Source organism: Herpailurus yagouaroundi, unplaced genomic scaffold (genome assembly GCF_014898765.1).
Source record: "Herpailurus yagouaroundi ecotype Mexico unplaced genomic scaffold, PumYag 162, whole genome shotgun sequence".
Taxonomy (NCBI): Eukaryota; Metazoa; Chordata; class Mammalia; order Carnivora; family Felidae; genus Herpailurus; species Herpailurus yagouaroundi.
Genome location: NW_024412403.1, coordinates 49,013,558 through 49,037,418, shown reverse-complemented (window position 1 = coordinate 49,037,418; position 23,861 = coordinate 49,013,558). Strand labels below are relative to the sequence as shown.

Below are 23,861 nucleotides of genomic sequence, written 5' to 3'. Positions count from 1 at the left end.
CAGTTACTCCCATATTATACTGAAGAATCTGAGGCTTTTCCAAAAGATACGAATTTGGCCAAAATCATGGACCTACTAAATAACAATGCTAAGATTGAACCCAGGATTATTTGACTCCAAAGTCTGTTGCCATAACTGTTATATTCTCCCAGAAGGAAGGCCCACAAACTCCTTTAATGGGACCTTCAAAACTGCCTTGGATGCCCTGCCACCCCCTTACTCCAGGATCCATAAAGTCCTGCCATATTATGGTACTGTTCTTAGGTTCCCATGAGATTCCATAAGCTTCTTTACAATAAATCTCTGGTCAAAATAATCTAAGTGAGGATCTTTTAACCAAAGAAGGCTGGTTGGAACAAGATTACAAATAAAAATGTGAAATGTAAATGTACAAAGTGGTCAGTATTAGGGAAGCAGTTTTCCATTCCCAAAAATAGGTAAACAAGGACAATTATGGGCTTGAATTTGAGGGCAGAGTTCCAGGGTTATGGGTCAGTCTTTGCAGCATGTGGTCAAAATGGAAAAATGAAGTCTTAGATTCAGTGATTGTAGCAGGGTGCCCTTAACAGCAGAGACTTTGTCCAGGCTCCTCCCAACTCAGACCAAGAGAATGGATGCATGGATGTTAGAGAACTTCACCAGTCTCCCCTTCTCCACTTAAGGAGTTTTAGTCTCACACTGTCCGCTTCTCTCCATAAGTTGAGAAGGGGAGTCCAGTAGCTTAGGGATGCAAACCAGAAACTGTAAGTGAAAGAAGGTAGAAGTCAAAGGGAGATGAGTAACTGAAGCCTGGTGTCTGTCAGGAGACCCTGTGTGTAGGCCCAGGTTGAGGGGACAGAGTTTGGAAGGAATTAGTTTCCTTCCCCAGAGAGAGTATTAGAGGTCACCTCTGTTGGCAGCTCTTGAGGAGTAATAAGTGTGGGAGGCTGGGGCCTGGAGGCTGAGGCAACAGACTTATCTGAGTGAATAAGGACCTGAGTCCACAAGAGCTTATATACAAGATCACATGGGAGAGGGTCAGCTTTCACAATGGGATTAGAAAAAGTAAGTAGACTAGAAATGCAGAATGGGAAGGATTACTATGAGTGTGATTACATTTCATGTTTCAGTGTGTCCCATATTTAAAATTTTTATCCTCTAACCACCTCCTCTGAAGCCATTTGGATATTACACATAAATACACACAATTGATTCTCCATGTCTTAAGCCAGTAAAATTCATAATTACTTATTGTCAGGACAGTACTTTCATCTGTATCATGATGTATGACTTTCTCAGCCAAATCTCATAGTTGCTGTTTCCTCAACTTTCTCACCAGAAACATCCACTCTTCTCCTCTCTGCCTAGCAAGACTGCAAACACAGAGCCTCCAGGTCTGGGGGGAGCCCGCTCCAGCTCTTGGATCCATGGTCACTCAACATAGACTCTGAGTGCTATGGCCACTTTCTTCTCCAACTTCAGGAAAAATGGGAATCTCCACACTCCCAGTCGGAAGGGCCTAGACTCCTACTGAAATTTGAAGTCATAAAATACACCAGTTGAACTGCTGAAATGACAACCAGGTCTCAGAATTATAACTTGTGAATGTACTATGCATTTCATGCTTTTGTACTTTTTCTACTTTGAGGGCTCAACACTGTAAAAATTAGAAAACTGGTAAGTTCTTCCAGGACTTTCTCCTAAAAAAAATATTGGGCCTTGCAAACAGAGATTGTGTATAAGAATGTTGATTGCTTAAAGTTTTAAAAGACTTGAAGTAATCAAAATGTCCCTCAGCAGGAATTGCTTAAAGTTCACTCATATTTTGCAGTATCTAAAATTTATGATGCAGGGGCACCTGGGAGACTCAGTCAGTTGAACATCTGACTCTTGATTTTTGCTCAGGTCATGATCTCATGGTTCATGAGAATGAGAAACATGGAGTCTGCTTAAGTTTCTCTCTCTCTCTCTCTCTCTCTCTCCCTCTCAGTCTCTGTGCCCTTCTTCCCCATTTGTGCATGCTATCTCAAAAATAAAAATAATAAAATAAAAATTTATGATATAAATTTTTGGATATTTATATTAAAAAGATATTCATGGAGTATTAAATGACAAAAACAGGCTATAAATCTGTAAAGTATGTAATATGATACAAACACACACACATACAGAGGAAAACATCTGGAAGAATACATACCCTCAAGTTAATAAAGGTGGAACAATTTTTAGAATTTTGCTCATCTAGGGGTGTCTGGGTGGCTCAGACCCAGTTGGTTAAGCATCCGATTTCAGCTCAGGTCATGATCTCACAGTTCATGGGTTCGAACCCCATGTTGGGCTCTGTGCTGACAGTCAGCTTGAAGCCTGGAGCCTGTGTCTCCATATTCTGTGTCTCCCACTCTCTCTGCTCCTCCCCTGCTCTCTCTCTTTCTCTCTCTCTCTCTCTCTCTCTCTCAAAAATAAGTGGATATTAAAAAAAATTTTAAGTAAAAATAAAATAAAATAAAATTTTGCTCATCTATATATTTTCTTATTTTTCTACAATGAGCATGCATAAAAATGTGGTCAAATTACTTACTTAAATTACTTTAAAACTTAAAGTTTTTAAATTTTAAATTTTTTAAAACTCAAAAAAAGCTGTGTATAAGATAAAACCATAATGAATCATAGTGAGGGAACTTTATAATAAAGTACATGAGTTTTATTATAAATATACAACCAAAACTATGCCAACCCACTGGAATCAAAAATAGAGAAAGTAGGTAGAGTTGGATTCTTTTTTTTTTTTTTTCAATGTAGTCTTGGGAAAGCTTAAGAAAGCTTAACCAAAATACACCAGTATCTCAAGGATAGCTGAGTTGTGGGTAGGGAGCTTTGTCCCGCAAAGTTATGTTGTTCCTTTCAGCTCTATGCTGAGAAAAGAGTTGGAAGAGCTCCTATTGTGCATGCAGGTTGACCCTTGGCCATGCCCAGCTAAGGCCGGGAAAAGAAGTCTAATCTAAATCATCCTAGTTGCTCTCTATATCCTAGGCCAGGGACACCCCTGGAACCAAGAGTTAACATATACCACCCTATCTAGTACATGAAGATCAGGTGGAAAGCCAAGGCTTCAGTCTTCATTCTCTAGGAATCAGCTAGTTCGTGCATCCATGAGAGAAACAAAAACACCTGTCTTAATGGTACACAGCACTTTGTAATGTTTTCTTTCCCAACTGGAATTGTGCTTACGTTGTGAAAGCATCATCATCAGGAGGAGCACCCGGAACTTCTTGAAAAACATCTTCACTGACACTTAGAAGTTGACTCACTGTAGATACAGCAGTGTCTTTTGCCTACCAGAACAAGGGACCAAACCATCATCATAGAAGACATACATCATACATCATCATTATCATGAATTATTGCAGAATCATGTGGCACCACTGGTATGGTAATCCAGAGGCAAGTGTTTTTCAAAATTGAAGGTTTAGTTTTAGATGGCAGAGAGAATAAAGATAAAGCATGATGGAAATTTAAATTGAGTCAATTGGGAAGCTTAGGCTTCTGAATTTCCCCTCAAAGCAAGGTCTTTCACAGAAACTCTACCCCACCCCGAGAACACAAAAGCAGATGCTTGGATCCAGAAGCAGAAACAAAATAAGAGTGCAGGGTTCTGACTATGAAAACATCACAGCCCACGATACTTAGTATAATTATACTTACTATTGAACTAAGTAAAGGGATTTCTAGTTTTGTCTGTCTTTCCATGTCTTTGTTTTTCTTCCCCTCCCCCCTTTTAAAACCTTGTGAGTTTTACCACAAAGGAAGCATTTCTGGATGCGTTGAATATCTGTCCGACCACTCTAGCAGCAGAAGTGATGTTCTCAGGAGTCATTTTACTGGCATTAGATGTTAAAATCTGAGTTTCACTAGAAATGTTCTCTAACTGTGCTCCCATATTGTCTATCTGTTAAAAACAAAACAAAACAAAACAAAACAAAACAGCCAGATTTATACAACTATGTCCAAATACTTTGCAAACAATTGCAGGTGAATAAACTGGAATTCAGCTGACCCTCAATCTCCTGAATATCACATCCACTTGCTTCTTCATGTTTGTTTCTCTACTTGTGAAAAGGACAAAGTACACGCAGGCTGGTGGTTTTTCCAGCCTTTACTATCTGCCAGGATTAATGAACTAAGACAGGCTGCCTTAGGGAAAGCAATGCTACTCAAGGTGGGAACCATGAACCAAATGGTTCACTGTTTGTTATAGGGTCCATAGGGAAGGTAAGCACAGAAACTGAGAGTTACTGGTCAGAAACTTCTACAACAATTGCATGTTATTGAATCTAATGATTTTTTTCAATGATTAGTATTCAGATGGGAGCCACACTTGCATGAGCATAGCATAACATAGAGACTTGTTCTAATCACTATGTTGTACACCTGAAACGAATGTAACACTGTATGTCAATTACACTTCAATAAAATATAAGTAAAGAAATAATTTAAAACTCTTTTAGAAGAGAAAAAATAATCTGTATTTTTCATATCTTTTTTATCCAATTTTCCTAGTAATTCATTTTTATTACATTTTACAAAATTATTGGTCAGCAAGAAGTTGGAAATTTTTAAAACTACCTTTCCAAGGGGTGCCTGGGTGGCTCAGTCAGTTGGGCATCCAACTTTGGCTCAGGTCATGATCTCACGGTTTGTGAGTTCAAGCCCTGCATCGGGCTCTGTGCTGACAGCTTGGAGCCTGGAGCCTGCTTCGGATTCTGTGTCCCCAACTCTCTCTGCCCCTCCCAACTTGTGCTCTGTCTCTCTATGTCTCTCAAAAAATAAATAAATGTAAAAAAAATTTTTTTAACTAGCTTTTCAGCAAAGACAGTTTGGGAGACACTGACCTTGACCATATCTCCAGGTACCAATCAGTCTCCTGGCTCTGGTGTTGTGAGACTATAAAACATGTTAATCCATATTGTCTTTGGTAGAGCCAGGTGTTAATGTGAGCATGTGTGTTAGTTTTCACTAGATGGCAGCATCATTTCAAAAATCAAACCAAGGTCACAGGCCATTCATACTTTGGGAACAGTTGAAAATAATATCCAATCAGTAGACAAAACAAAGAAAGCTCTCATTCAATAGCTAGGTCTCTGCTCTGTGCAGGCATTTTGCTGGATGTTTTTATAGATGTTATCACATTTAACGCACAAAACAACACTGTGAGTAGGGCATCCTTCTCCCTGTTTAAAAGTCTGAAGAGGGAAAGGAGTTCACCCAATGTCCATGCAGCTTAAAATGTCAGAGCTGAGAGCCAAAAACTGGCTAGTCAAACTCTGGAACATGAAGTCTTTCCCCAGCCTGTGTAGTTGACACAAACTACGTGGCTGGCAGCCATCTCCACATTCCACTTCCATCCCCGTCTTTACCTTCAACCCTGCCCATCTACAGTTAGGGGGCCAGTGTGGGACAGTGTGGACTTTAAAATAAGAAGCAGCTCCATCATTTTTTGGCTGTGGTTCACTGCACCTCTCAAAGACACTGTCTCCTCATCTATAAAGTAGGTACATTCATAACTATTTATATAGTTGTTATAAGAATTAAATGTGATTTAAAAACATATGTAAAATGTTAGTGCAATATTTGCTACACAGTAAGTATCAAGAATTAGTATAATCACTATAATTATCTATGAGAATAACATCTAACTCACAGAGGTTCCATAAGGACTAAATGAGATAATGTATGTTACATGCCCTGCACTTGGACCACTTAAAGTTTCCTCCTTCTCTCCTTTCTTGGCCGCAGGTATTAGCAATCCCATGCAATTGCATTTAGGTATATATTAGGTCAAAATAATTTAATCTTCATGAATAAAACATCTAGTCTATGTAATTCCCACTTCACCTGCTCATGGGTACAGCCCTGAGACCAGCATTAGGGGCTGGGGTTTCCTATCTCAAAAGGTGTTTGATCATAGTTTTTTTTTCTTCTTTTTTCTCTTTATTCTAATAAAGTTGACCATCAAAATACCTTCCTTTTGGTTTCAGATACCAGTGATCTATTTTCAGCCAATACTTTACCACTGATCTAAAAAGATGAGGCCATTTAAAATATGTTACAGATTATCATTCACTAAAATTTGCTGAACCCATGTCCAACTGTTCTTTTTCACAAACAGATGTCATCTTCAAAAAAAAAAAAGAGTGGTTTTAATTACCAGTTTTTGTTCCTTCTTTTTTCTATGTTTCTTAATTTTGAGAGAGACAGAGTGCAAGCAGGAGAGGGGCAGAGAGAGAGAGGGAGACACAAAATCAGAAGCAGGCTCCAGTTCTGAGTTGTCACAGTACAGAGCCCAATGCAGGGCTCCAACTCACGAGCCTTGAGATCATGACCTGAGCTGAAGTCTTAACTGACTGAGCCACCCAGGCACCCCAGTTTTTGCTATTTCTAATTTGACAGTTTTAAAAGCATTGATTCAGGGGCTCCTGAGTGGCTCAGTCAGTTAAGTGTCCAACTTCGGCTCAGGTCATGATCTCACGGTTCATGAGTTCAAGCCCTGCATCGGGCTCTGTCCTGACAGCTCAGAGCCTGGAGCCTGCTTCAGATTCTGTGTCTCCCTTTCTCTCTCAGTCTATCTCTCTGCCCCTCCCCCACTTGCAATCTCTCTCTCAAAAGTAAAAAAACAAAACAAAACAAAACAAAAAAACATTAAAAATAATAACAATAAAATTTTTAAAAATGTTTAAAAAGCATAGATCTGACCATCAGGTATCTAAAGAACAGAGAGTATACAGAATCCAAACTTTTTCCAGTTACCCAGAACATGGACCATAGGGCATACCTTATTTTCCAGGGTTTTCAGATTTTCATCGCAATTTCCTTTTGTCACATTTTCTAATACTATTTCTCCATATATAGAAATATTGCACATCCGAGTAGCTATTGGATAGCCCACTTCAATAAAAAGAAGCAAAAAAACAAAACAAAACAAAACAAAACAAAACAGTGTTTGCAAACATGGCCACTAGCAACAATCTGCCCCTATACACACCTCCATCTCAGTGTGATTTAGCTGCTTCTCCCGCCAAAAGGTGGAGTCTATTCCTCCTTTTCCTGAATTGAGCCTGGACTTACAACTGGTGTTGACCAAGAGAATGTTCTGTGAGAGCTCCAGAACCTGGCCTCAAGAAGATGAAGTTTCAGCCTTCACCCCCTTGGAACACTGTCCTGAGACTGTTGCATAAGGAAGCAGCCCCAATCTACTAGAGAATAAGAGGCTATGTGGAAGAGAACTGAGGCCCTTCAGTCTTGCCATTTAGGACTCCAGCTGCCACAATCAACCCACAGAACTATGAAAAATCTAAATCATTAATTCTTTTAAGCCACGAAATTTGGGGTAGTTTGATATACAGGAATGGAAAAGTGAATCGGCCAGTTACTACAGGAATCTTAAAGGCAGATATCACTTGTCTTAATTTTTAAATCTGGAATTCAAAACTATTTCCTTCCTTTGAAGTCTGCAAGGAAGATTTGCCTTCCAGCAACTAGGGACATAGGGCTTTGAATTGGATGTGATGAGGGTTGAAGAGATGGGAAACAATATGAAAAATTCCTACTAGATAATGAATTACATATTGATCTTTCCTTCTTTATCCAAATCTGAGTAAACTGAAAGGCAAAGAGTTCTACTATATTGTAGCACCTATTTGATACTTGGTTGGCTTTCAATACTTATGAATCATTAGGTTTATTTCTTATAATTATCACTGAGCCTCCCTAATTCAGTGTTCTCCTGTGAACAAAGCTTAAGAAGCTGTTAACAGATAAAATCACCTCCTACAAGTATGAATGTACCTACGCAAAATCATTGAAAATATCTTGGTCATTTGTTGTATAAAAGTGAATAATTCAGAAGTAATTCTTAATATAAAACTAAACGTACATTTGCCAATAGTTGGAATCTATATCCTTAAAATTATTTTATGGGCTCAATCTGAAATTTAAAGGTAAGTAAAATAAACCTTTTCACTATAGTTGCTCAGAAAATAAAAATAACCAAATAAAAGAACCAAATGAAAGATGGTGATTCCCTTGTCCCAAAAACATTTAAAAAAAAAACAAACAAGAGTGATGTCCCTTGATGCATATGTTACTTACATTTTTACTGCTCCAGATTGGGTAGCACATAGTTATTTTTTGTAGTTGTATCTCTTTTACAAGTTATAATGAAATATTTAACACACACAAAACATATAAAAATTAAGACGGTAAGTATCCATGGACATACATTATAAAAAGTAAGTACCAATACACGAAGCCCCATGTCTTTCACCTTTTGAGCTTTTAATCAAGAGGCTCTAGCCTTATAAGGACATATGTAAAGAATAGGATCACGAATATTTGAGTAGGCATGATATATGAGGGCAAAGGCAATTTGGACTCTGCAAATGGAATACTGGTTTACACAATCTCTTAGAATAAATAAGATAAAGAAACACAGGGGAAAGACCAGTACCTATAAGTACTGTAGCATTTAAAAGAGCATGACATAAACAAAAATAAATATCTATATAAAATGCGAAATTCTCCCCAGGGTTATTACTGACTGAAGTTCTCTCAAACATTTTCATAAATGATCTAGAATTGGCTGTTATTCAGATATCCAGTGCTGCAGGAAATGATGATATCCTGCAGGAAGATGTGAGAGATAGGAGGAGTGGTCAAAGGAAAATCAATGTAAACAAAGTTCAGGTAAAACACTGAGAGAAAATTATACAGCATAATGGGTTCTAAGCTGTTAGGAAAGGAACCTATGAATTTTTAAGGGCTACTCTCAGAAGATATTACCCAATGCAACATTGAAATAAATCATAAAAATCCTGGATATCATCAGGGAGCATAGACATTTTAAAAATGTTATTTTTGCCTTTATTCTTGGAATGTCTCTATGCACACAAGGTTGTCATGCTTTAAGAAAGGTATGATGAATCTAGAGAATGTTCCAAGATGGCTAACTAAAATTATCAAGGAGATGAAGTACTACCAACTGTGGACAAACTTAACAGCATCTTTACCTAGAAAGATGAAGTCTGAAAGTAGATATGGTACAAATCTATAGTTAATGTTTAATATTCAGAAAAGTTATAAAACTCCATAAGCAGATATTAACATGATTAAATTCAAGGACATAGAGTAAACTGGGGAAATAAACCAATGGGAGAGGGAGTAAAAGGAATTTTTAACCGATCCATATTATAGTTTTTAGGAGAATTAGAATTATGTGAAATTGCATCCTAAACTTGGAACAGTGGTATCATGAAAGGGAGGCAAACCGTTCCACAAAGCCGTCTTTGATACCTCTTCCAGGAACTTAATACTGGTTGGAGGAATGATAGGTATGATCCAGCATAGCGATTACTATGCTTACACAGAGGAGACGTTTGGAGAAACACATACCATTTAAAGTGTTCTCACCACATGTTTCCTGGGAAGATCCATATTTTCCCACTGGAATTCTGGCAAAAGTTAAATCATCAGAGGTACCGCTTTCACAGAAATAAGCTATGATGAAAAGAAAATATACTTTTTATCATAAAGTATAATTTTCTTTTTAAAATTTCAAACCAGATAAAAGTCAAAGTTCAAAACCTATTCAGTATAATTTGAAGGATAATAGAAAACTTTAGGACTCACTGACCCGCCAGGAATTTCATACTTTTTTATCTGGTTGAGTTAATATTAATACCATTAGAAAAATTAGTATGTTAGATAATGTCTTCTAGTTAAAATGTACACAAGATATAACCTGGTAGAGGTAGGATGTAATCACTAACACATCAAAAAAGATAGTATAATCAAATTAGTTGCAATCTTGAAAATTAAAGATATAGAGCCTATATCTTTATTATCTTTACTACCAAAGGGCATCATGAGGATGTGGGTCAAAGCAAAAAGACCAAAGTCATGGAGCATGTGAGATATACTGGCTTGTAGGAGTGCAGGAAATGGTAGGAATGCATTTCTAGGGCTCTGGATCCTAAGCAGGGAGCACAAAGTGTACAGAGTATTGGAAAGCATACTGTAGATGAAGATGTAGCTTTGAAACACTATGTGCAATATCCAAGACAAGAAAGCAACGTTAACTATCTGTCAGTAGATGAATGGATAAAGAAATATATATATATATATATATATATATATATATATATATACACACACACACACACACACACACATATATATATTTGCTAGGAATATTCATATATATATATATGAATCTTAATCATAAAAAAGAATGAGACCTTGCCATTTGCAATAACATGGATGGACCTAGAGGGTAAGTAAAATAAGTAAGACAGAAAAGGAAAAATATCATATTACTTCACTTATATGTAGAATCTAATAAGTGAAATGAATAAACAAATAAAAAACAGAAACAGATGCATAAATACAGAGTGGTTGCCAGAGGGGTTGCCGGGGGAATTGGCGAAATGAGTGAAGGAAAGTGGGAGATACAGGTTTCTAATTATGGAGTAAATAAGTCACTGGGATGAAAGGTACAGCACAGGGAATAAAGTCAATGGTACTGAACTAGCATTGTTTGGTGACAGATGGTAGCTACCCTTGTGGTGAACATAGCATAATGGGTAGAGTTGTTGAATCACTATGTTGTACACATGAAACTAATGTAACATTGTGTGTCAACTATACTTCAATTAAAAAAAGAAGTAGCTTTGAACTTTGATTCTGAGAGAGCACTGTCTGAAGTAAAACCACTAATTTTACATCTCATCAAGAGAAAGGATGAAAAGACAAAAACTTCATCTACATATATAGTTAGATAGGAAGATGTACCTTGGTTTCAGAAAAGTTAAATATATTAGAATTGTGATCTTTGAAATGGGGTAATATAGCATATCACCAACCAGAAGGGCCTGAGAAAACCATATCACCCATTGCCCTGAATTAGACAGTGCAACCAGAAGGACAAGCATCTGTCAGTTTACAAAGAAACTTGATAGTTGGGAAACATACTAGGTATATTGAACATACAAGTAAATAGCCCAAAAAGAATACTCAGCTTTTACTATTAAGCTACAAACACATGTTAAAGCCATCATTATTAAACCCATTGTTACTAAATCATTAACAGAAGCATTTGAAAAACTTTGCTGTTGTCCTTATTAACACGAGCCACCTAAATTTCATACCCTAGTGCCATCCCAAGTAACTTACGGATTGTACATCTCCATCCTCTCCACTCTTCTGGACAAACACATCTGCCATTTTCCCAGGTTCCACCATTCCTGCAGAACTTTATTGTGGTGTTTGCTGTGGGGGTTAATGTTCCTAAGAAAAACAATAAATTATAGAATACTTCACAAACTGGCTAATCAGTTTCTCCTTTTGGATGTGTAGCCTTCAATTTCTACATGTAAAACAATCACCTTGAGTAGCACTAGAGAAGTATTTTTTGTAACATCATCATCAACAAAAATATATATTGAGAATTTACACAGGATATACAATACTTATGACAGGTTATGAATACCAAAAAGCTACATTTAAAAGACATAATACTTTGAACAAGGACATTAGAATCTACGGAGGGAAACAGGCGATTATATAGATTAGATAGATGATAGATAGATAGTAGATAGATAGATAGGCAGGCATATAAGGCACCTAAGTCAACATGCAGATTTTTACATGCTTTAAGAACACAGAAGAGAGATGTTGAGGACAGAGGCAATTTATCCAGGGATGACTTTCCAGAAGAGGTGGTATTTGAGTCAGATTTTAAGACTAAAACTAGAAAAGCCAGATAAAAAAGGATGGCCCCAAATAGGTGGGATACAGAGTGCAAAATCACAAAATGGAAAGTTCTGATGTGTCCAAGGAACATAGCAAAGTTTAACAAATAAGGAATATTAGTCCTATGTGAAGTAATAGCAGGACATCGACTGGATTATGAGTGGGTTTATAGACCAAGCCAAGGAGATTTATCCAGCAAGAGTCTAGAGAGATCTTTTAAAAAAATTTTTTAATGTTTATTTTTGAGAGAGAGAGACAGAGTACAAGTGGGGGAGGGGCAGAGAGAGAGGGAGACACATAATCTGAAGCAGGCTCCAGGCTCTGTGCTGTCAGCACAGAGCCCGAGGTGAGGCTTGAACTCACAAACCATGAGATCATGACCTAAGTCAAAGTCAAGACACTTAACCGACTGAGCCACCCAGGCACCCCTAGTTTTTTTTATTCTTAATTGATCTAACAGATAAGTTTATTCAAAATAATAATAGCAATGACATATGAGGTGATTATAGCTTATGGAAAAATGAAATAAAGGACAGAAAAAATGTAAGGGAAGAGAAGGAGGAATTGGGAATACTGTATTATGAGGTCCTGGCACTACTTATGAGACCACAGAGATATTAGAAAGTGGACTTAGATTAGGGACACCTGGGTGGCTCAGTCAGTTGAGTGTCCAACCCTAGATTTGGGCTCAAGTCATGATCTCATGGTTTGTGAGACTGAGCACCTCGTCAGGCTCCCAAGGAGCCTGCTTGGGATTCTCTGTCTCTCTCTGCCCCTCCCCCATTCACTCTCTCTTTCTCTCTCTCTCAAAATAGATAAACTTAAAAGATACATTTTGGGGGGCTCCTGGGTGGCTCAGTCAGTTGAGTGTCTGACCAGATTTTGGCTTAGGTCATGATCCCATGGTCACAGGATTGAGCCCTGTGTCTGGCTCTGCACTGAGCATGGAACCTGCTTGGGATTCTTTCTCTCTCTTCCTCTGCCCCTGCCCCTCTCCCCTACTTGTTCTCTCAAAATAAATAAATAAATAAATTGGTGGTTACTGTAGAGGTTGCAGTATACATTTACAACTAATCTAAGTCCACTTTCTTTTTACAGAAATAATTAAAAATCAGAGCAAAAATCAATGAAGTTGAAAACAGGAAATTAATAGACAAAATCAATGAAACCAAAAGCTCGTTATTTGTAAAGATCATTCAAATTGATAAACCTGTAGACAGTCTAACCATAAAAAAAAGAGAAGGCACAAATAACAGACATGAAAAAGAGTCATCACTACTGATCCCATGAACATTAAAAGAACAATAAAAAAATATTATGAATAGCCTATGCCCACAAATTTGATTAGCTAGATGAAATGGACCAAGTTCTTGAAGGACACAATCTACTGAACTTACACAAGGAGAAATAGATCATCTGAATAGGCCTATATTGATAAAGAAACTGAATCAATAATCAATAACCTTCCAGAACAATAGGCATCAGGCCCCAGAGGGATTTACTGCTGAATCCTACCAAACACTTGAGGAAAAACTGATATCAATGTTTTACACTCTCTTCTAGAAAACAGAAGCAAAAGGAACACTTCCTAACTCATTCTATGAGGCCAACATTATTCTAATACCAAAATTAGATAAAGACATTACAAAAAAGGAAAATTACATATCAATATCTCTCATGAATGTAAAGTCAAAACTCCTCAACAAATTATTAGCAAATGAAACCCAACAATGTATAGAAAAATTTATAACATAATACAGTATTCTCAATCCTCCTTCTCTTCCTTTATAACATGTTCTCATCTTAGGGGAAAGCATCTCATTTCTTACCATTGAGTATGAGATTGAGTTTATGGTTTCTGTAGATGTTCTATATCAAGTTGATGCAGTTCCTCTATATTTTCACTTTGCTAAGAGTTTTTAACATGAATGGTAGCTGGATTTTGTTGAATGCTTTTTCTGTATTTACTGATATGATCGTGTGATTTTTCTTTTTTAGCCTGTTGATATGAATTACATTAATTGATTTTCAAATGTTGAGCTAGCCTTGCATATCTGGAATAAATCCCAATTTGTTACGATGTATGATTTGTATTTCCCTGATGATGAATGATGCAGAAGAATGAGCCTGGACTACTTTCTTACACCATACACAAAAATAAACTCAAAATGGATGAAAGACCTAAATATAAGACAGGATGCCATCAAAATCCTAGAGGAGAATACAGGCAACAATCTCTTTGACCTCAGCTACAACAACTGCTTACTTGACATGTTTCCAGAGGCAAGGGAAAGTAAAGCAAAAATGAACTATTGGGACCTTATCAAGATAAAAAGCTTCTGCACAGCAAAGGAAACAATCAGCAAAACTAAAAGGCAACTGACAGAATGGGAGATGATATTTGCAAATGACATATTCGATAAAGGATTAGTATCCAAAATCTATCAAGAAATTACCAAACTCAACACCCCAAAAAACACAAATAATCCAGTGAAGAAATGGGCAAAAAACATGAACAGACATTTTTCCAAAGAATACATCTAGATGGTTAACAGACACACGAAAAAATGTTCGTCACTCATCACCAAGTAAATGGATTTTTTTAAAAAGCTGTGGTATATCTATACAATGGAATATTATTCAGCCATAAAGAGAAATGAGCTATGAAGCCCCCAAAAGATATGGAGGAATCTTAAATACTTTTAGCTAAGTTAAAGAAGCCAGGCTGAAAGGGCTACACACTATATGATTCTAAGTATGATATTCTGGAGGGGCTCCTGGGTGGCTCAGTCAGTTAAGCATCTAACTTCAACTCATGTCATGATCTCACAGTTCATGAGTTCAAGTCCCTCATTGGACTCTGTGCTGACAGCTCAGAGCCTGGAGCCAGCTTCGGATTCTGTGTCTCCCTCTCTCTCTGCCCCTCCCCCACTCATGCTCTCTGTCTCTCTCACTCTCAAAAATAAATAAACGTTAAAAAAATTTAAATATGACATTCTAGAAAGGCAAAACTATAGAAACAGTAAAATGACTGGCAGGTTGGGAGAGGGAGAGAAGGATGAATAGGTGAAGCAAAGGGGAATTTTAGGCAAGTGAACTATTCTGTATGATACTGTAACAGTGGATACATGTCATTATATTTGTCAAAATCCACCAAATTTGTATACACAAAGAATGAACCCTAATGTAAGATGCATTTTAATTAATAATGTATCAATATTGGTTCATTCATTATATAACAAAAGCAACCCACTAGGGTAAGATATTAATAATAAAGGAAGATATGGAGGGGAAGCAGTGATGCGAGAGGGAATAAATAGGAACTCTATATTTTCTGCTTAATTTTACTGTAGCCTGAAACTTCTCCAAAAATCAAGTCATTGGTATAAAAATATAAGATATGGATCCAGATCTCAAAGAACTTAAGATCTACCAAGAGAGATTTAATTGTAATTGTTATATGACAAACTTCTCTGTGTAACCAAGGAAATGTGTGAATATTTATTTATTGTTTATTTATTTTGAGAGAGGGTGAATGCGTGAGAGTGGGGGAGGAGCAGAGAGAGAGGGAGAGAGAGATTCCCAAGCAGGCTCCAGCCATCAGCGCAGAACCCAGTGCAGGGCTTGAACCCATGAACTGTGATATAACGACCTGAACTAATATCAAGAGCCCAATGCTTAACTGACTGAGCCACCCAGGTGCCCTTATGTCAATCTTTTTAAATTGTAGAATATTTCAAGTACACAAAGTACAGAGTATAAAACATCCCCCACTACCCCAAAGCCAGTTTTAAAAGCTAGGAACTTTCTCTCAGATTTGCTTCAGACTTTTTAAAAAATATGTAATAAAACTTTACAGGAAGAGTTGAAACCCCTTCTACTCCTTTCTATCAACATTCCTTTCTCTCCATACCCAGAGGTTAACACTATATTGAAATTGTCGTTTATCTTTTACATCATATTTTATACTATTATTATATCTAAGATAATCAATACATAGCATTTGCTGCAGTTTTTGTTTTGTTTTGGTTTTTACTATTGATTCAACTACTTTTTTTAAGTTTATTTATTTTATTTGGGGGAGGAGGGACAAAGAGAGAAGGAAAGAGAAAATCCCAAGCAGGCTCTGCACTGTCAGCTCAGAGCCTGACACAGGGCTCAAACTCATGAACCATGAAATCATGACCTGAGCCAAAATCAAGATGCCTGAACCACCCAGGCTCCCTGATTCGACTATTTTAATGGTTACAGTTCGATTTAGTTTTTTTTCCCTTCCTTTGGGGGTAAATTTGGTCATTTATATTTTTTTAGAAAGTTGCTACTTGGGCAAAGTTTTTATATTAGCTAGGATATTTGCATGGTATTTGCTTATGACTTTATTGATTTTTTAATCACTTCTTTATTATATATTTTAATAGGTAATACATTCACAGAGTTGGAAAATAAAAATAACATACAAAGTACATAACCTTTCTCCCATCCATAAATATACACAAGTAATAATTTCTATTCATTTTTTCCAATCTTTCTTTTTTCAGTACAAGCAAATATGAATCTATACTTATTTTCATCCTCTTTTCTGTAGCTTGCTGTTGCACCTTACAATGAATGTCCAAAATCTTTCCACAGCAGTTCATAGAAAAATTTCACCTCTTCTTTTACAGCTGCATTATAGTCCATCATAATAAACCCTGATTTAGCTAACTGACCCCTTATTGATGGACACATGTTGTTTTCAATTGTCTCAAAATTGCACTGTACATTGCACAAATTCATATGGAGAATGAATTCCCAGAAGTGCAATTCTGAGCCAAAGAGTGCACCTTTGTCATTTTGACGTTTATTTCCAGCTTGCCCTTATAGGGGTTGTATTGACTTGTATTTTCACCAGCAATGCAACTCTATGCAGGGCCTGGAACAAAGTACAATGAAGACCCTATACCATTTATATAAAAGTAGATGTAAAACTTGTAAATTAAGCTCACAAACTGCTAAATAAAGTCTATGTGCTTGATTCTAATGCCAGGATAATCATACCTTCCTAAGGACCTGGAAGTCCAGGTCTGAATTTAGGAACTGTGCATTCCTCGGAGTTCTACTTCAGACTGTGACATGCACCCGCCCCACTCTGTCCTCATGCCTGGTAGGGTCCCAGGCCCAAGGAGGCCTTGTGCTGCCACCTACCGACACCCGAGCCAACAGCCACCCCTCAGGACCAGGTAAGCACTGCCACCACCGGGGCGAAGTGAGGTGAGCAAAATCTCCCTATAAGCCCAGCAGGGGAGCTGGGGACCCGGATGCAAGACGCAAACCCCGGAAGGAGAGATGCGGGCTCTGGGTCAGCGTGCTGTCTTGGCTTTTGCTTAAATCTTGTCTATCATCCTGCTTCTCTGTGTTATGATCCGCTTTACTTTTGCACATGTTGCTTATATACCTTTTCGTCTTGACAAATCTCGCTGGATATTTATCGTCTTAAATTCATCTTTTCAAAAAACTAGCTTTTGGTTTCGTTGATCTCCATTCTTGTTTTGTTTCCATTCCATTAATTTGTTCTTATTTTCATTACTGCCAAACAGCCTTCCTTAGAATTTACTTTCTTTTCTATTTATTTATTTTTATTTGTTTTGTCTCCAGGCCCAGCTTAATGACAGATGCATAGACAGTACAACAAATGTTTGCTGACTGGCTTCTTTGGCGTTTGCAATTTGGTTGAGGATATCGAGCCCAAGCTGAGCTACCACTCCTCTGTTACAATCCCATTTTTAACACCTTTTGCCCCCCCAGTTCAAGACCCTGTCCCCTGAAATGCCTAAATTACCCACAAAATATAGCAAAGGGAATATTGGTATTTTTAAGCCTCTGTATTTTAAGTAAAGAAAGACAGACCCTGAAGGATTAAGTGCTTTGTTTGTTTCATTTAACTAGTTTTTAAACCTATGGACTTATAAAAATGACACTTAGCTATTCATTAGCCCAACATCCCCATTCTATATAAAGAGTACATTCTACATAAAGAGTATATTCTACATAAAGGGTAACTTGTTCCAGATCAATAACTAGTTGACAGCTGAGTGGAGTTAACTCAGATCTTTTGGTTACTAATCAAGTGCTCCAGCTCCACCCTACAAGTGCTGCCTTTACCACAGGGAAAACAGGGATGGAGAGCATCAGCTTCAACTTGAGGATTCATACGCTGGATGTGTTTAATAGTAGTATTTATTTTTCTTTTATAACACCAGTATAATATTAACATTTTCTACATTTTCTTACATTATAATAAGCAGTATTTCCAGAAATATGAGTCCTATTTTCAATATCTTTACCACACATCATGGAAAATTAAATGTAGAACATACGTAACACACTTCATGCTGCTTGAGAAAGTAGCATAAAATATTAAAAATGCCAAATGGAAAACATGAATTACATTTCTTCTCCTAAACTAAACAAAATTGGAATCTGTTCTGAAAAGTCTAGTTTAATTAAGTGTGGGAATAAAAATGCTCTTCCTTAGTCAAAGAAATTTCAGCAGGAGACTCTAGTATCTGGCTCCAATTCTTTAGGGTTTTAAAATCCTGGCATCTGTCATTTGTCTCAGACCAGGAATTTGAAATATTTGGATGAGAATAAAGATTCCTCTTAAATGAGAGGACAATATTTAGGAAAGTTTATTCTACTGTGAAAAGAAACCTAAAAAATGTAAACAAATAAAATATACATAGTTTTTACCTAAGGTAGAAGTTGTTCAGTATGAAATACCTGGTTACATATTTCAATAAACTGATTAAATATTTTAATAAAATTTTCCCTGATGGTGTAGCATAATATAATTTTTTTTTAATGCAGGAAGATATAACAATTCTTAGAAATGTTTCTGTTTCTGTTTTAATCAGTTGAACTTAATGATTAAGCCTGTAGTAGACCTTCAGTTTGATAAGGTGAGTTTCAATCCAAAGGTCCCATCTAAGTCAATGGCATGCATTCAAGGTATAATTCAAGGAGCAGAGAAAACTATGCACTAAATTATCTAAAAATTCATAAATTAAAAATAACAGCTAATATTTATTGAGTGCTTATAGTGTCCTAAATGTCATCTTAAACCCATAAATGTAGTAACTCATTTAATCATTTAATGACAGCCCTGAAAGATAGGTTTATTATGATTCCCATAAATAGCAAAACTGAAGCACAGAAATGTTGAGTAATTTGCTCAAGTTTACTCAGTAAGTGGTAGCATTGGCATTTCAAGAAGGCAGTCTGGCTCCAGAGGTGTCTTTTTTGTTTTTTTGTTTTTTTGTGTTTTTTTTTGCCCCTGTTTATGTACATTTTTCCCCCTGACTCTCATGTGCACACTCCTAATCACCACATTCTATACTAGATGTTCTTCAATAAAATATATGCTATCAAAAGATCTATGGATGGTGGTTGTATTCAGTATTTTAAGTAAAAATACCTAATACCTGGAAATCAGGGAAAAATCTACTAAGTCAACCCACTTGTGTTAAATTTCTTAATTTGAGAAAGTGAATTTGAGAATGGGATCAGCAATTTAAACATCACTAATACTGATGTTAAAATAATTCATGCTCTTCAGCCAATTACATAACAAAATTTATTCCTCCAAAAAAAATCCCTTCCTTTTCACAGCAATTGTTTTCTTAATTTAGAGAATGGTTATATGAGGAAGCAAGAAGGGAGACTGGCAAAACAGCAGAAGAGAGGTTTACAACAGCAGGATTAAGACTAAATAACACTACAGCTCTCCACTTACTAGACCTTTTGTCGAACCCCAAAATACAACCTGTCCTCCAGGAACAGTCCCATGAGTTTGATTTATTAACAAGTTTGCCTCTTGAGTAAGTACTGTAATTGAGTAAAATGAAAGTCAAGCATCTGTGTACAAATTATTTTCTGAGAATCAATAAACTCTCCTTGACCTTTCCCCACAACCCGTATTTCCTACTGTGCAAGAATTTCAATGCTATGAAGTTCGACCTTGGGGTTTGGAAATATTGCAACCTACTAAATTCTTTTCTTGGCCTGAGGCCTAAGTGAGCTCATGATAGGAAATGAAGGTCAGGGTATCTGGAAAGAGTGGGAAAGGCACTCATGCTTGCAGAAAGGAGGAAGTTTTATAATCTAGAAGAGACATAGGATATGGTTCAATAGGGCATAATCATCAATGGTAATATGTCATAAGGTTAAGATATTCTCCCTAAGAGTTAAGAAAAAAATCTCCTACTATTATGATTATGGACATCTGTCTATGTTTACATCAGGCCTTGCTCAAGTTGAAAAATGTCAAGGGAAAGATGTATAATAAGACTTAATTATGTTTCATTTTACTTTCATCAAGTGTGATTGGACCAAAAAGCTGCACTGCTTCTTGTATCACAAGGTTCTTGCTATTGGGAGCAAAAGTCCAAAAGAGATAGAATGCCTTACGTTGTCCATTCTGAAAACACATCAGATGAGGCACATATTACTTGCTATTCTACAAAGAAGACCTAATGTGAAAAGGCTAGAGGTCAGGCAAAACTTCAATTTGCTCCAACATAAAAGCATCCTTTTGTTGATCATACAGCTAAACAGAAGAGATCATACACAACAGGAGAGATCCTAATGAAGCGGAAGTTCTAGAAATGGTCACAGTGTTGCATGGCCTGGGGCAGAGGAAGAAAACAAAAATGGTGTCTGTCTTATCTGATGTAAACAAAACCATAATAACATTCATTTTAATATTTATTTATTTACTTCTTGAATACAGCTATTTGACAACTTTCAGTCCAGTTTCTGGTTTTCATATGATTCTTTCATTTACTCATAAGCTATGTACTAGCAACTGTATTCCAGGTACCCATATAGGTGCAGAGAATGTAGATTGATAAGTCAGGTCCCTGGTTTCTTAGAGCTTTCATTCTAGGAATGGGGAGACAGACAGCAAACAAATAAGAAATTACCAGGTGATAAAAGCCATGAACAAAATACATGTGAAAGAGAGCAAATAGAATGATAACCTTGGACTGAGTGGATAGAAAAGGTCTCTTTGAGGTGGTGACATTGAAACTAAGACCTAAATCATAAGGGAGGTGGCTGTGTGAAACTCTGGGTGACATGTTCCAGCAAACAGATATCATCATAGAAGAACTTCAAGTCTTGAGCTCCTCCAAGAGTCATCAAAAGTTTTGAAAAATTTCTTTACCAAACAGAACTTCAAAAGCCTAGGATATCTTATTTCTGAAAGCCTAGATGGAAAAAGTGTTATACTTGACAATATATCTTATTGTGATGCTTTGATGAAAAAAAAAGGTCATTATTATTTAATGTTTTCAGCAGCAGCACATAAAAATGCCAAAGACTATTCTAGCAATTCTGAAAGAATTGCTACTCCCATGCTTGTCTACTCCCATGAAATGCTGTCAACTTCATCTGGACTGGAGTTTTACCATGACCTTTTACAAGAGGACTTATTAAGTAATAGGAGCAGAATTAACAGTTTTCCTATACTACACAGACCACTGGCATTCTAGAGGTATTTGTTTGATATTTAAACCAATAATTTGGTTTTTTTTAATGACTCATTACACTTAGCAATTAGACAGAGATAAGCTTGTTTGATGGCCATTAGATGTTGGGGCTTATGTGAATGTGAGAAATCTTTACATTAAAGGCAGTCACCAGGATGAATGTTGTTAGAAAATGGGCAATGTTCCAGGCAATGCAGTCTGAATCTGTACTTTCTTCTGCTGTTCTAGACTAGAAGATCAACAGCAGACAATCCTAGAACTTTGCAAAGCTGAAGGAGGTGCTTTGGCAAAACCTGGAAGAATGTGGCAAAGCTATGGCAGTTACTCCACAGCCAAAAATCTATAAACACTATTTGAAGACTCAGAAAAGCTTAAAGGTGAAGCATACTAATCTATGCTCTATAAGCACCATTAATAATGGAGACCTCATTGACTTGAAGACAAACAGCATACTTACCAAAGTGCGTAACTTTGCCTAGAAAACATTCTACTAGTTACTGCGTATTTTTTGTGAAATGGGGTTTTTAGGCATAGGTGCCTAAAAAAAATTTTTTTAAACCTGAAGGTGAATTAATTGATTGGGTTACCATTGTCTTCCCTCTAGGAAGGCAGAATAGTGCAGGAGTGAAGAGCATCGATACTAAAGTCAAAATAATCTAGATTCAAATCCAGACCCAACACTTTCTAGCTACATAAGTTTGAAGAGATTCTTGGAGCCTGGGTTTCCCCATATGTAATATGGATATAATAATAACTGCTTCAAAGGTAGCTGTTAGGGTTAAATGAGATAAGTATGTTGTACACCTGAAACTAAGGTAATATTGTATGTCAACTACAGTCAAATAAAACATTTTTTAAGAAAAATTCAGAGCAAGGACACATTTGTGTTCTTTGAGGAGCTGGTATGCTTTTACTGTTAAACAAGGTTTTTTTGTTGCTTATTATGCTTTGTTTGGGGTCTTGGCCCTCAGGAAGTTCAGGGATATGTCTCAGGGATATGTTTTGTATTTGTTTTTAGCAACTTCTGCTGTTTTCTTCCTTATAGTGTTTAATACTTTGGTCCTTGTTTTAATGGTTCTATTATACCTGTCTCCATTATAAGTCACACAATTTCCCTTTAAAAGTAGATGTCCTATAAAGGAAAGAAGGAAAGGAGGGAAGGAGGGAGGAAAAAAGATTTCTTAAAAGTATACTCTTTAAATAAGGTCTTATAAATTTAGCAGCCTTAATGAGGTAAAAATCTATAGTTCATAATTTTTTAACTTTAAACAAAAATAAATAAAACAAATGGAAACACGTTTTTCTCAAGTTTAAATGTTATTGGTTTTGTTCTGGAAAATTTTCTCATGCTAATTCTACAAATCCTGTTAGTACATTTTCTAAATAATGTTCTGTGGGGCAGGGAAGGAAGGACCATGAGATCTCAGCTGTCACTCCATCAACAGTGAATATATTTGACTCCTTTTCTCTCCAGCATGGGATCTTTGCAGCCATGCATTGTGCTTCTCCTGGCTCCCCCAACCTTCCATCCTCCTCAGGTACCTTCTCAGACGGCAGATCACCCCTCCTTCTGCTCTCTAGACTAGTATTATTTACCGTTATTTACTCAGTTTTATTAGAATCTTTCTCTGTTTATTACAAAAGGAGCGTTTGGCACATCCAGCTTTGAATCCCTTCATGGAGAACCTCTGCAGCCCAAGCGAACAGGCACTGGGATTATAGAAAGTCTTCAGTGTGAGTTACTGGGGGTTTTCCTCTAACACCATTGTTTTACACCCATGGCTCCCCCTCCCACCTTCCAGTGTCTTTTCTAGCACACAGAAAGTTACCAACTTGTTGAGTAACCAGAAAAATCATTTTCTTTTTTTTTTTTTTAATGTTTATGCACTTATTTTTGAGAGAGAGAGAGAACATGAGCATGGAAGAGACAGGGAGAAAGGGAGAGAGAGAATCCTAAGCAGGCTCCATATTGTCAGCACAGAGCTCTACATGGGGCTCAAACTCACAGACCATAGTGTGAGATCGTGACCTGAGCCAAAATCAAGAATCTTAACTGGCTGAGTCACCTAGGCACCCCTGAAAAAATCATTTTCTAAGTAATCTTAATTTTTTAAGTAGTTTTTTACACTTAGAGAGTGAGAACTTTATGCACAAACCTTAAGAGTTTATTTACCATCCTAGTGAGAACATTCCGAAAATGAAATTCCATTCTGGGCATATTTGATTATGTGTGTATGTCTGTATATCTGTGTGTGTGTGTGTGTGTGTGTGTGTGTGTGTGTGTGTTCATAATTATTTTTCTTTCTCAAATTTAGCTAAACAAACCCAAACATGTGTTATTAATGATCTGATTATTCTGTTTTCCAGTCAGGTGTTAAAAGAGCAAGAAGAGGGTAATTCAACTTTGTAATTCCTCACCCTGCCCACACACACATATTCATATTCATGCATGTACAACCATATGCTAGCCATCAATTGACCCTTGCCTGTTGCATGTCATACACGACACCTTGGCAGGCAACCCTAGCCCAGACATGGCTATTCACAGTACTG

The 23,861-nt window shown here is 36.9% G+C and overlaps 1 protein-coding gene across 1 annotated transcript in view; it reads right to left on the bottom strand.

Moving 5' to 3' along the window:
- ADGRG7 (adhesion G protein-coupled receptor G7) overlaps positions 1 to 23,861 on the bottom strand; it is a 72,254-nt gene that overhangs the window by 47,739 nt on the left and 654 nt on the right. The window contains exons 2-6 of the mRNA XM_040484321.1: positions 11,203 to 11,316; positions 9,424 to 9,528; positions 6,809 to 6,921; positions 3,776 to 3,925; positions 3,208 to 3,311 (exon numbers count right to left, since the gene is read on the bottom strand). Of these exons, the coding sequence (XP_040340255.1) occupies positions 3,208 to 3,311; positions 3,776 to 3,925; positions 6,809 to 6,921; positions 9,424 to 9,528; positions 11,203 to 11,316 (586 nt within the window). The remainder of the gene's footprint in view (positions 1 to 3,207; positions 3,312 to 3,775; positions 3,926 to 6,808; positions 6,922 to 9,423; positions 9,529 to 11,202; positions 11,317 to 23,861) is intronic.